This window comes from Mizuhopecten yessoensis, unplaced genomic scaffold (assembly GCF_002113885.1).
Source record: "Mizuhopecten yessoensis strain PY_sf001 unplaced genomic scaffold, ASM211388v2 scaffold1313, whole genome shotgun sequence".
Taxonomy (NCBI): domain Eukaryota; kingdom Metazoa; phylum Mollusca; class Bivalvia; order Pectinida; family Pectinidae; genus Mizuhopecten; species Mizuhopecten yessoensis.
The window spans coordinates 1,480,477-1,495,263 of NW_018403984.1; the positions used below are offsets into that span (position 1 = coordinate 1,480,477).

Genomic DNA, 14,787 nt, shown 5'->3' on the forward strand with positions numbered 1-14,787 from the left:
AAATTAATAAAAGCAGGTTTTCAATTAGTGTATTTTGCTGTGTTTTTATTAAGTAATAACTGGAATCTTGTATATATTTATTCATAATTGCAGTAAATATTACGAAAATCAGGACATATATTTGTTAAATATTCCTATAACTAACACAGTATTTCCTATTGGTGAACAGGTAAATACAGGTAAATAATCTACCTGTACTATACCAGAACATACTATAATGACACCTCTATTGTTTTCCAGTGTTTATATAATTCCTTTAATCAGAACAAAGTGGGAGAAAGGAGAACAAACCATCGTTGTAAACGCCTCCGTAAAAATATGAAAACTCCTTTTTTTCATTAACAGTAAACTGTTCTATTGGGAGTATTCGAAATGAAACCATCCAAAGTGTGCAAGGTAAGTTTACAAAGTTGTTAAGCAGACCAAACAAACCTTCAGGGTTGGAATACAGTTTTACTTGTTATGAAAATATGTGATAATTAAGAAATTCATACTTCATAGTAATTTATTAAATTCTAAATACTAAATGGTATTTTTCGTTTTGTTTTGTAACCATAATGTTAAAATATTGATCGGCTTTGTTTGTATTTCAGGTGTTCGTACAACTCGGGTATACATTCATGCTTTTGGTGATCTTCTTTGTCGCTCAGCTTACGCTCGTATTGTCATTAAGCTGGAAAAAATATACTGATTTGGAAGTATGGTATGTATTGAAATATTTCTTAAAGAAATCTACCTGTTTCAAATCTTACACACTTTGAATTATTTTGATACTTGAAGTGAATTGTGATTTTAAAATACTCATGGTAACAATTAAGATATGCGTAATTTCTGAATTGCCGAAGAAAAGGATATTTGAAGAAGAAATGGGCAGGGACATATGTGTATAGAATGCATAGGGATAAATTGAGTAATTACTTGCAAAGAATACGGCACTTACAGTACCGGCTGCTGGTCGCTGGTCTCCCGATACTCCGGCTTTCTTTTACCACCAAAACCTGGCCCTTCCTTAAATGACCATAGCTGTTAAGAGGATGGAAAACACAAACCTACCAAACCAAACCCCTTAAAACTTTCATGTTAATATAAGCATTTGCGACCAGCTCATACGTTTGGATTTGAACAACTATAGGCATATTATATTTACTTCCTTCACATGGGCATTTAGTCCATTTTTACCACCTAAACATGAATATATATATAAATGAATCTTTAAAATAACACATTTACAAAAGTTTTGGATAATGTGTTATCTTGTACGGTGCCCTCTTTCCTTGAACTGCAACGAATAAGAATATTTTTGATTCTTTATTGGTTTTGATTTAGCTTTAAGCGATTTGAAATTAAATTAACAAGTTCATTATGTTTTAAGGCTGACATCACAAATAGGTGACCATAGATTGGCAGGTAGTCCGAACAAACTATTGATATCCTTTCATTAAATTGTTGATATTTTGTTATTAAGCTGTTGATATCCTAGTATTATGACATAGCGGCTTGATTGTTATTAACATCTTGGTTTCCCGTCATTTCACCATGTGTCATTAACTGTTGATATCATATCAATGGACCGTATGTCATTAACTGATATTTACCTTCGAATGGCATTGCCACTATATAACCCTACCAAATTCAGTTGGCTTTCATATAGGCTATGGATGCCATAGACCGATTGTTGACGTCATCATTAATATGACGTCATAATTGTTTCGTTGGATACTACTGGCCATCCCCGGCGATGGCTGTTGTATTCATTGAACAAGCATACATGATACATACATTATTTGAAGTAAATGCTGACTAAAGTGTAATTATGAGAAGTTCTTTTTACACAGCAAATAAAAAAACCTTTATGACGTTTCGATGACTAGTACGATATGTACACTGTCACCTTCATCAGACAAATGACCAATGAAGCGTATGCAATTACAATAGTTGTTATAAATGTACCGAAATGACTCAATTCAGCTACGCTTTGTTAATACTTGGTCATAGATGTGCGAGAGTCTTTGAGCCCCCTTGTCTCGATTTAGAACCATCGAATGTTACTCTCGCACATCTATGACCAGGTGTTAACAAAGCGTATCTGAATTGGGTCATTTCGGTACATATATAACAACTATTGCACATACGTTTCCAGCGTAGCCGAAATCGACATCGATTTTATAGACAACTCGTATACATTTTACACATTTGTGTGCATACGCTTCATTGGTCATTTGTCTGATGAATGTGACAGTGTACATATCGTACTAGTCATCGAAACGTCACATAGAAAATTGTATTGGTTGTGTAAAAAGAACTGAAGAAAACGTTTAGAAAGATAAGTGTAATTAAATATATTTTATAAGAAGAACAGATTCCAAAAATGGTAAATATAAGTATTGAACTGCTTTCAATTGTCATTCATAGGCAATATGAATGCCAACTGGAAGCAGTTCAGTGTTAATTGATAACATATCAATGGGACTTTATGCCGCATGCCATTTATTTACTGATTCCCTGTCATTCTGGCATAACGGGTGATTGGTTTATATTAATCTTTACTGGCATACCTGTCATGGTGTCTGTATAAAGGAAACTGCAGATATCTTGTGAATGCGCCATCATGAGATTCGACTAGATAGTTTTGATGTGATACATTATCTTATCAACATGACATTAATCAACTATAATGTGCTTATTAATGTATCATTAATAGGCAATATTTAGATGGTATACCGTCACTGTGACAGTGTTATCGATTAGAACGTTATATATCCAATGTATTATGTCAAAAACAACCCAGTTTCTACTACATTTGTTTGTTTTTTCCACAACAGTCTTCCTCCTAGTAACCAGATTTGATCATGTCTTTATACGTATACAAGTAGTCATGACTGAATTTACATGATATATTATGTTGATGATTTATCATTGTTTTAGGTACGTGTGCATTGGGTTTGTTCTGTTTATACCAGAGGTTGTCCATATTATACAAATATTTTGGTGTGCCTCCTTCCTGACTGCTGGAACAGCAGCTCAATGGCCTATGTTCCGAGGAATATGTAGTGTAAGTAACAACAGCGGACAACATGGATTGCTATTTGAACGGGAATATATTATTAAGGTATTATAAACTTGCCCTCAAAATGACTGTATAGTCTACCCAAATATAACAACCATACTTATGGTTCATCATCTGATAGACTGCTTCCAATACATTAAAGATAAAAGATAACACCTCTAAATATCGAAATTACTGAAAGCCCCAGATGTAGTTGAACCAGGTCGTGAGTAAAACGTCAATTATTCAACAAAGTCATTTTATAGATGATCTTTCATTCTAGTGTATATTTCAGTTATGGATATGTGTTTGTTTATTTTAGGGTATCGTTCTGAGTTTCATTGAGGCTGGTTGTATATCAATGCTGACGTACGTTATACTACCACTGACGCCAGGCTACATCATGCTTCCATTACTGAATATAACATTGTTGCCAGAACTATCACAATCAGTCAAGGTATGAACTTTTAGAGAAAAACAACAGTCAATGTATTTTTAGAAAGAAAAAAACCCAGTCAAGGTATGTATTTTTAGTAAAAAGTCGGTACCAGTTTGTGTTAATCTGAAAGCTAAAATTACATGTTTTCAATAACAATATTGGTCCTACAAAATATACGATGTTTAATTACTGAATTAAATATAAACGTTGAATGATGATATAAAAGAAGTGAGTTATTGTGTTCCTTCACCTACAGTGTGCTATAACGAGGGATACCTGGTGAATAACCTCGACTAAATGTAAATTAAAATCCTTATACTTTTAAAATATATATTAGCTTAATCTTATCAATGAAATAGAAATCATAAATCTTCAAAATAAGAATCGTACAGGTGTACGCATAACTTATTTCGAAACATTTTAATGTTTAATCATGCATTTTTTTTCTTTTTTTTTTCTTAGGCAATCAATAACAAATATTTACACACGTGTATGGAACCTACGTTGCGGATTTTAGGCTGCGTGGCCATCCTTCTTGCTGGAGTAGTATCAAGCATTTTACTATCGCACTCGGGTATCCTCCTAGCCCACCAAGCCGCCCTGCTACCACTCTTACTGATCGGAGCGTCACTAAGCTTGTATACACCAGTCCAAAAACATATCTATGGTGTCTCAGAAGCTTCTTTACATAACGTTTCTCTGTTATATGGATCGTTGAGAACGTTAACATATATTTTGTTTTGTTTAATGTGTTTTAACAGTGACAAAATTGGAGCTATATCTCTTGACTTCCGACAATTGATTAAGGGATTCCAAGCATTGAGTAGTTCTGAAAATTTTCATATTTTGATAGTTGTGCATAGCGTGCTTTCGTTTATTTCACTGTTATCGTACTTGGTTCCACAGAAGTCTTCATTCACCACGTTCTGTCCATGTTTTCTTTCTCCTATATTAACTTCAATACTTTTTATAATTCTTGTAACACATGGACATGTGGCATTGGATATAATCGATCCACTTGTGAGAGATATAAAAATAACAAGTGATCTTATTGTCATAATAAGTTTGTGTGCAATTCTAACAGTGATTCCACTATGCCTAGTGCTTATACCAAAGTGCTTTCGAAAATATGAGAATATTGTAGAAATAACACATGAATCAAACAGAGGAATACACCGTTATAACTCATTATTTCTTCTGCATTTTGTGATGATACAACAAAAAGTGTTTAGAAAACATTCTAATGAAGGCATGGAACAAGCAATGAACAGACCATCAAGAGTGTATATTTGTACTACAATGTACCAGGAGGCTGAACACGAGATGGCCAGGCTTCTCAGGAGCTTGGATCAAGTAATGACGTCACAGAAACTCAAAAGGAAAAATATCTATATCGAATCTCATATATTTCTTGACAATGGAGCGGATGGTAAGGAAATGAAGGACTTCGGAAAACAGTTACTATCTTTAGTAGAAGAAACGATTGAACTACGAGCAGAGTCTGGTATAATGTTATACACACCTTACGGGATACAATTGCACTGGGTGCTAGAATGTGGCACGCCACTCTTTATACATCTGAAAGACACAGCAAAGGTCAAGGCAAAGAAAAGATGGAGTCAGGTGATGTATATGGAGTACATTCTCAAATACAGATCTAAATGGGCTGGAATGCATAACCCCTACGAGTCGAAAACAATGTCCTCCAATCCTTCATTTACATACGATTCAACGGAGTCTCTTGATAGGCTAAATGACTATTACTTGTCAAATGACAATAATGGTACAGAGAGGAGAAATCCGACATTTACAAATGGCAACTTTTTGGACATCCCTGACATCATCCTTAATCACCCTGGTGACGACGCAGACGACAATTCAGCTGATAATTTCACGATCGACATGGCTTCAAACGATGGAAGTCTTTATCCTAGTGAAACACCAAGTCGGGCCGGAAGTGATTTGTTTGTAAAAGAAACACCACTGGAAATCCACACTCAAGAAAGTACGATTTTTTCTGTATCTCTCTCCATGTCAAATATAGCGGGACCTTCTATTTCGCAGTCAATGGACAATTATGTCCTAATGACTGACGCTGATATGTCGTTCGACGATGGCGCTGTCCTTGCTGTTGTTGATGTTTGTAAGAAGGAACCTGACGTCGGAGGAGTCTGCGGTAGGACTTTTCCAACAGGGCTGTACAGACATCCAATACTCTGGCTGCAAGTGTTTGAATTTGCTAAAGGTGGGTTAATCCATTACCTTATTGATGAGAACATTAATTTGTAGAGTCAGAACAGGTTCACTATGCTCTCGGTAAATAGACGCTACCACTGTGTTTATAGCTAACTGCATCTCATACATGCATACATATGATTTGAGTTGCTTTCCTGAAAAGTTTGCATTATTGTTTTCTATCTCATCAACAGCTTAAGCAATATCGTTGCGCTTGACATTACTTTTAAAAGAATTCTCCTTAACAAATGGACCGGTCTTATCTGTTAACGTTAATGCATTATATTTAAACTTATTCAAGTATTTCATGTGAACAGAAATACCAAACAATGTCACTTTTTATATTTAAATTGGACTATTTTGATTTTTTTTAGATTTCTGGATGATAAAGAGTTCCCAAAATGTTATTGGCTCCGTGATGTGTTGTCCCGGATGTTTTAGCCTATTTCGATTCGAAGCATTGTCAGATATTTTTTCCACTTACTCTAGTCCGACAGAAACAGTGATGGATGTGTTCACGAAAGATAACGGTAAAAATAGAATAATTTCTTTTAGTTTTTCATGCCAGAATATTGAAATTAAAACATTTAAGTCTTTAAATTACATAGATTCCTTTAATCAATTTGCATTTCTTAAGAATTAATTCAGATACATAAATGATTATCCTGTCGCATACCATGTTCACAGCTCACATGAAAGCTGAAAACACTAATTTTTTTTGGAATAACTTCAGCAAACCTTTAACAAAGTTGTTAATTCTATCACCTGCTTCATGGTTATAAATATGTTTCCAGTATGCTTCACAACATGTTTATCTACAATTTTCAGGAGGTAATTAAATAAATAAATAATTAAATATCGACTGATTTAGGAAAAAATAAACTATTGACAAAAAGATTATCAAAAAATACTTTCAAAATAAAAAAACTATCTAGATTTGTTAAGCTAATCTTTTGAAAATACCCACCACTTTTTGTAAACTGTTCTATGTTTGTATCCACTTTAAGGTGAAGATCGTTGGATGTGTACTTTGATGATGTTAAAGGGCTGGAAACTTCGATACACACAGGCGGGGCAAAACAGCACATTTTGTCCAGAGACTACTTTGGAGTTCATGAAGCAGCGAAGACGGTGGCTTCTATCGGACTATACAAATGCGTTACTAGTTATCCAAAATGTAGCCAATCTGATGACCATCAACTCTGCCTTCTCATTAACATACGTACTGTACGTGGTACAACTGTTCCTCATCATGGTTCTGTACCCTGGTGCCACCGTAATGATGTTATCCCTGGGCCTTGAGTTGGGTTCTGGGCTTCCTCTTGTTGCTATAACACCAACGTTTTACCTTCTGATTGTTGGATACAGCATTGTGTTGGTGAAAGACATATCCGCTTCAGTACAGCTGGTGATATGTAAACTGCTGATAGTAGTTCTAGGGGTGGGAACACTGTATGTGTTTGGTTCAACGGCTGTTATAATCATGCAAGCACTGATCAACGGCAAGTTGTTTTACTTACTCAAACCTTACAATTTATACAATTAGATGAAGCAAAATCTGCACCAATAAAGCTAAACATTATACTGCATTGATATTAAAAATAGCTTATGAAAAATCAAAATCAAATGAATATTATTATCGTATTTTATTCTAGAAAACGGTAATCGCAATTCCACACAAATAGAACCGCAACATATATTCTTCAAATGAACAATATAAATTTATTATTGAATTGAAAATAATTATGAATAGGTTTGTTTAATATACATCAAACTCATTTTTCAGATTACAACCATCAAGAGTTGGGGCACATCGAGTACCTACTGATACTGTCCCTGGCTGCCACCTACCTACTAGCTGCTATCGTCCACCCGTCCGAACTCAAGATCCTGCTCTATGGCATACCTTACATGTTCTTTCTACCTCTGCTCAATATCATTCTGCCAATTTATGCAATGTGTAATATCGTTGACCAGTCCTGGGGTACTCGGGACAATGTAAGTTAACTTACATTAAGTATAGTATAATTCAGAATTCTCATTGATGTCTGTTTCATCATTGGACCCATTGTTTTCTGTCTGGACAGATTCAAATTACAAACATGACCTCCGTAAAGTAGGATAATTACTTTTAGGACTGTTATTGTGACTAACTATATTCGTTTTAAAAACATAATGAGATATGTTAAATAATATTTCAAACAAAGACAACAATAACTTACTCACTATCAATGAGAAGGCGATATATTTATCAATTATGGAATAGAAATGTTTATTTGCAATATATGGTTATTAGACAAGGCCATGGAAAATATCCTGTGAAAATATCAAGTTAGGAAACTAGTACATGTTTTATTTTCATTATTTGTTCCTTGATTTTCAGCAATTAGCGAAGGTACCAAAGTTCTTAAGCCTACCGAAACTGAAAAAGCGGAAGAGGAAGAAAAAGACAAGATCACTGTCTCATAAAGGTGATGTTTTTTTTAATTAAGAAAAATCGATTACAACAAATTTACTAAAGAACTAATGTTTGTTTCCAAAATGAAGTATCTTCCAATTAGGATCGACCACGTGAATTATACCCCTGTTGAATCGTGTTATGTTTTGCTATTTTAACACCACAAGTAGGGTCAACCGGAAATCTCTTCATATACAAGCTACCTGTGGGTGTTCTCTATGTCTCTCCATTTGGTTTTCTAAATGTTATAGTTTCTTCTGATTTTGACTTTGAGTTAAGATCATGATTGTGTTATGACAATGACTTATGTAGTTTTTACTTGAATCACTCTTGATGTGTTTTCTCGTTAAATTATTCTATATGGAAACTACGTTTTAAGTTTGTCATAAACGACTAAAATTCAATCTGTTTGGAAGTTACACTTTCACATGTTCCCCTGGGGAAGAATGTCATAAACGACTAATGTCAACACACATCTTGAATAAAAAATATAAAACAAAAGCTTATTTTCCCCATACGCAGAGGTGAAGTGTAAGGATATTCCATAAACTGTCAGGGGTAAAGATAAAATATGTCCGTATCGCTTGATTTTCCTGTCTCGCTCTACATGATAACAATGATATGACGTCTCAACAAAAGTCATTATTAATATATCCTACTTGAGAGAGAACGAAAATGAAATTATTAGAAAATATGTAGTTATGTAAAATTGTTAGAAGTAGAAAATCAAACCTCGCAATGAGGTTCCTACAAGCTTCGACACCCAAGTATGAACCCACGGGCTGAATGATGAACATAGTCTAATTTTCTAGATGTATATTATTATAAGATAAAGCAATTGTTTATAAATGATCCACAACACAACGTGATGGATTCTTACTCTTTTATTTTACTCTTCAACAGGGTCATACACAAGTTTGAACAGTTCTGTGTTGGATCTTCAAAACTTCAACGAAGACGAAGATTCGTTTTGGGAGAGAGTGGTGAAAAATTTAATCGGGGTCAATGTTCCCGGAGGAATGTCGTCAGACGAGAGGACAGAGGGACTACGTGTTATGAGAAAGAAAGTGGTGATTTGGTTTCTCTCTATCAACGCTGTGTGGGTCATAATACTATGTGGGTGTTATGGATTTCTACTACAACTCATGGACAACAAGACAATTTTCAGTGTTGTAATGATTTCATCCTTAGGCCTCACACCATTAATACAAGTGACAGGGATGCTTGTGGACAGAGGTTGTGTATTATTTAGACTAATAAGAAAATATTTGTAATACATGCTTCGATCACATTTCTATTGCTGAGTTATAAATTATTTCAGATATATGTATCACTACCATAGACAGTTACGAATTGGAACAAAAGGTGATTGCAAAAACGGTTTGCTCCAAATTGTAATCCTTTAGTCAGGACTCATAAGTGTCACTTACGTTGTACTATCCTTCACAAAGAAGTACAGAATAATTCCCTAAAATTCCACAGATTTGTCTCCAATTTAGGTAAGAGAAAACTCTCGCACGCATTAGCTGAAGTTGTGTCACTGTAGTTGTGGCAATTGCCTCTGATATTGCTGAGGTGATTTAAATAGATATGATCAGTAAAAGCGGATTATTGGCGTAAGACATAAGTTATTAAAACACACGTCTGATTAAGACAGTAAAATGCGCAGCTCGTGTAGTAACCTAATTAAACCCAGGACATACATCGTTGTTGGCTTTTAAATATTACAATCGGATTGATATTTGTCTGTCTGCGTTACTCGGGGATCAATCCATCTGACGACATTTTGGACCTAGACAGCTAATTGAGCAAATTATATGCTTTCTTCAACTAACAAGTCAAAAACTTGCGTCTGTTGGAAATCCTTTCTATTCCTATTTGCGTCCGTCGGTCCGTTTGTCTGTCTCTTTTTAGCTCGCAAACAGCGCTTATCGTTCATTTGTTTTCTTCTCACATGTTTACATTTAAAGTTTCATATGCTGTTTATCTTAACAAATAAAATCTATGAAAGAAACAAGTGCGTTTTTCTCTAACCTTCGGAATTTGTTTTCCACACACCGAAGTTTTACTCTTCGCGGTGTTAAGTATGTATATTATAGTTTTGCTTTATTAATCAACTTGAAAAAAAGTACAAAAACATGCCGGACAAGGGGAAACCTAGCAAAATTGAGAGAGAGAGAGAGAGAGAGAGAGAGAGAGAGAGAGAGAGAGAGAGAGTTCTCTATCTACTCGTAGATCATACAGGGTGGTGTATTTTATCATTTGTATGGCACCACACGTTTTACTGACCCATACATATGGTGCTACACTACAGGTGATACACCACGCGTGATTCTATCCAAGCCTGGCTACTGCAACATGTAAAATTATCATGGAGGTATAATGTGTTTAAGAAAATAGTATATTGAATTAATTTAATGAAGGGTAACTAAATGATGTTGTGACAATTGGGGTTATTTGGGAAAGATTACAGGACTGATCTGCGTATATCTAGGCCCGAGTAGAAGTGGGAGCGACAAAGGTGCTGAACTGCTTACGTCAATGCCAACAGTAAACGCCCCGTTAAAGACTTTTTTTAAATGTACCTTAATGTATGTCAAGTGATATATCTTGTTCACAAGACGGTCACGTTCACATCCAGATATCAACCGTAAAGGAACCAAAGTGTAAGATATCCACTAAGAAATAGCCGCTTTTTCAATCCCCCTTTCTGTAGAACTGAGAATTATTTCAATAGTTATTTTCTCTCAATGTGTAGAGAATTTAATCCTCTATCTGCAGAAACTTTAAATGCTACTTCCCTTCAAAAATTTAAAAATTTCATCAAGTCTGATAATATGAACAACACTGTAGAAATTGCTAGCACATTTAAACACTATGGGCCAAGACAATTCAATATAATAATTTGTCAGCGAAGAAATAATGCTAGCAACCTAAATAGTGACTTATATATGAATCATCTGAATGACACACCAGCATGTAGATGTGGACGTGAAAATGAAAATGCACTTCATTTTATATTTGAATGCCCACTCTATAACAATATTAGAATGCAATTAGTAATAAACATTTCTCAATTTGGTATAACTGGTAATCATGATCATTTTAATCTAAAAACTGTATTAAATAGTGCTTAATATGCAGCGTTGATATCAACATATCCATTTTACAAAGTTTATCTGACTACATTTGTCAAACTAATAGACTTGATATGTAATCTCACTCATAGCTTAACTTGACATTGAAAGTGATGCTATTATTTATAGTGTCATGATCACTCTGCTAATAAGTATTGTTACTGGTGTATATTTATCTTCAGTGTACTATTCTATAACCTGTTCTAACTATTTCATAGTTAGATGAATATTCTATAATGCTGTGTTAAATAAATTTTAAGAGAATCATTTCCAATAATAGATAATAACAACGACATTTTCCTTTATGAATCCATATCATATTCTGAAATTTTACAAAATATTTATTTCTTGGTAACTTATCCTATATATCCATTTGGTGGACGGCCAATGTTTTTATACACAGGGACTTTTGGGCCTGTTTCCCTTGGATTTTATGTAGGATGGGTTGTCAATAAATATACGTGATTTATTTAATTGTTAATATCCAAAACATAAAAGGATTAAATAAAAGTTGTAAAATGTTCATTTCAGAAGCTAAATTGGGGTTATCTCCCCTGCGCTGTTATTGGATTGTTATGACAGAATATATGTAATGTTTGTAAATAAGTTTGGAAAGGACTTAAATAGGCTTAGCCTGATGTCCAATCCAATTGACATATATAAAGTCAATAAAATCTGTTGAAATCAAAGGAACCAAAGTTATTTCTGATCTTGTTTTTTCTTGAATCAATTTTTTTTTTTTTTATATGAATAGTGATAGGAATGAACAAAAGTATTTCATAATTTGCCTTTTTGTTATGATAGCAGTGTACAGTAGAAATGGCCCGACTCTGATAAACAAGGCACATGTCGAGGAAATGTAAACACAGCGGATTACCCTACACAACACATGTATACATGTATATATATTTATAAACTGCATTACATTTACAATACATATAAAGTACTGAGAAGTGTATAAACCTCTTTTTTTCTATGTATGTCACTTGTGTGAAAACCATGGTTACCACATCAAATATTACCAAAAAATGCCAAAAATTGCTATTTTTAACCCAAAATTTGACCCCCGCAACTAGTAATTTTTTTCCTAAGCTCTGTCTGAAATTAAAGATTACCTACCTGGTTGCAGAATTATCTGGGTCCCAGTAAAGTTGTAAAACTTGATTTTTTGCAATTTTGCGTCGTGTGCTGTTGTCAAAATTTTACCTCCTGTAAAGCTAGCTTTTCATGTGTACGCACCCTTTCGTATTATGGCCAAAATTTTATCCTCGAACCAAAGAAATCTTCTTTCTTTTTTACAAATGTGAAGCTCACATAGCCCACTTCATCATGCTTATACCAATTTTAGTACAGTTTTATTTTTTATATTTTTTTTACATATCATTATACAGGGGTTAGCTATTTAACAAAAATATCACCCATGGCCACAACCCTCTACTGTATACTGCTACGTAATATCATATAATGAAAGCTGAATATGACCCTAACAGGGACGTTAGCACATAAGGTGATACGTGGGACAGGAAAGGCATATAAGATTTGAAAGACAGAGGAAACAAGGAGTAAGTAGAAATAAGGAAGAGACATGAGCGGCAGGACAGATAGAATAGGCAGGAAAGACGGAAGAGAGTCGAGAAAGGAAAAAATACATGATAGACGTAATTGACATGTGAGACAGAAAGGATAGAGAAGATATAGGAGATAGGGAAGACAAAAACAGACAGGAGAGGCAGGAGAGAAGGGTAAAACAACAGTAACATGGAAGAAAATATGGACAAGAAAACATAAGTAAAAGTGTAGAAATGATACAAGAGACAAGGAAAGATATAAAAAGTTTCGAAAAAAATCCTGTAGCCGTTATGATACAGTCCAATGGTGGCGACAATACATATATAAATAGATATACATTTTATATTCGTACCAGTACCCATTATAACAATTTTCATAAGTTTGAATTATTTAAATAGCTAATTTTACTTTCTAGTATTTTCGTTTGCAACATTTGATCATTGTGTATATCTTTTGCTATTCACTGAGTTAAAATAAGAATTAGAACACTGACAGGTCAGCAAGGGGCCCGCCATATGTTTGACCATATATATCTCCCATATTCGCTGAGCAGGCGCCACATCAATCATTTTGAGGGAGTTTAAAGAATGACCAATAAAGAATTAAGCATGTTTGTAATCTGACAAATTACCGTTGCCATCAAGTATGAATAAAATTAGACAAAAGTATTGAAGAGTAAAATTTCAGCAAATCAGAAGCCATGGAAACCATCTTGTTTTTTTCTGATCGGGGCAATAATTATAAGTTATCTTTTACCATGTGCGTTATCCACTAAGTACTATTTAAGAGAAAATAAAATCAAACACATATTAATAAATCAAAAGTTACAGCCATATATGTGCCAGCCAATCAGAATCAACAGATAGTGATTACCTTGGAAAGTGGCAATACGCACCAAGTACGGTGTCATTTGTCACACAATCTAATTTGTAAAACAAGCATAGTAGCCATATATGTGTCAGCCAATCAGAAGAACAGATGAGACGTGGGTTAGTAGTGTACGAAGCGTGTTTAACCCAAATCAAGTCATTAAATATTGTGGTGATCGAAAGGCAATCGACCTATCAGAATGCAGTAGACTCATCAAATATACTCTGAAAGTGACATCATAGTCAACCTATCAGAAGGCAGAAGCTTGGATATTAGTAAATTAATAGCATTCAGTCAATGCAACATCCTCATTAAATATGCGTCGAAATTGTCAAGCATCGACCCCCAAAAAGGGACTTGGATAAGTATTACATAAACCAAGTTTAATCAAATTCCTACATTTTTCTTCTGAAGATACCACGCGGAAAACAAACAACGGCGAACAGACGGATACGCTGATATTTATAGGGCATCGCAACTTCGATGTGGGGCAGAAATTAATAACTTGCAAAAATAGGGATTGAAATGTATTAGGAATCTTTAGTAGATAGCTACAATCCTTGTGTATTAACATTTCTTTCTGTGTTGATACAGACGAACATCACCGTATTGTTTATTTGATAACTTATACAATTATATTACAGCTAAAAAAACAAAAAGCCTAACCTGTCCGAGATAATCGAACCTGTCCTTCGACCTGGAGATATTTAAAAAATTAAAATGATTTTAAATGAACAGATATCTTCCCATCCTATTGTATACAGCCATGACATACAATAACGACACGATTAAACATGCAGCACTGAAATACATTTCAAACAAAATAAAAGGCGCAAAAGAACTAAAGAGTACCAGTAGGAATATTTGTATTTTACTTTGTTGGTAAATGCCTTTCATTTAAGTTACAATTACCAGATATACATAGTACACTGTTAGTTTCATGACGTGCTTAGTAGCATGTCCATTTGCATTTGCAAAGTCTTGTCGATCATTACTACACGAGTAATAAAAGTTGTTCAATATTCTATACCAT

The 14,787-nt window shown here is 34.3% G+C and overlaps 1 protein-coding gene across 1 annotated transcript; it reads left to right on the top strand.

Annotated features, from left to right (window-relative positions):
* Nucleotides 1-4,714: 4,714 nt before the first annotated feature.
* Nucleotides 4,715-10,185, top strand: LOC110459239 (chitin synthase 1-like). The gene is made up of 6 exons (XM_021511405.1): nucleotides 4,715-5,730; nucleotides 6,095-6,250; nucleotides 6,728-7,222; nucleotides 7,522-7,718; nucleotides 8,104-8,191; nucleotides 9,082-10,185. The coding sequence occupies exons 1-6, from the start codon at nucleotides 4,737-4,739 to the stop codon at nucleotides 9,450-9,452; spliced, it is 2,301 nt and encodes a 766-aa protein (XP_021367080.1). The 5' UTR covers nucleotides 4,715-4,736; the 3' UTR covers nucleotides 9,453-10,185.
* The last annotated feature ends 4,602 nt before the right edge of the window (nucleotides 10,186-14,787 follow it).

Coding starts and splice junctions, on each gene's coding strand:
- LOC110459239 (XM_021511405.1), top strand. CDS start 4,737: ATGGAACAAGCAATGAACAGACCATCAAGAGTGTATATTTGTACTACA. Junction 7,223..7,521: donor CATGCAAGCACTGATCAACG/GCAAGTTGTTTT, acceptor ACAACCATCAAG/AGTTGGGGCACATCGAGTAC. Junction 8,192..9,081: donor AAGATCACTGTCTCATAAAG/GTGATGTTTTTT, acceptor ACTCTTCAACAG/GGTCATACACAAGTTTGAAC.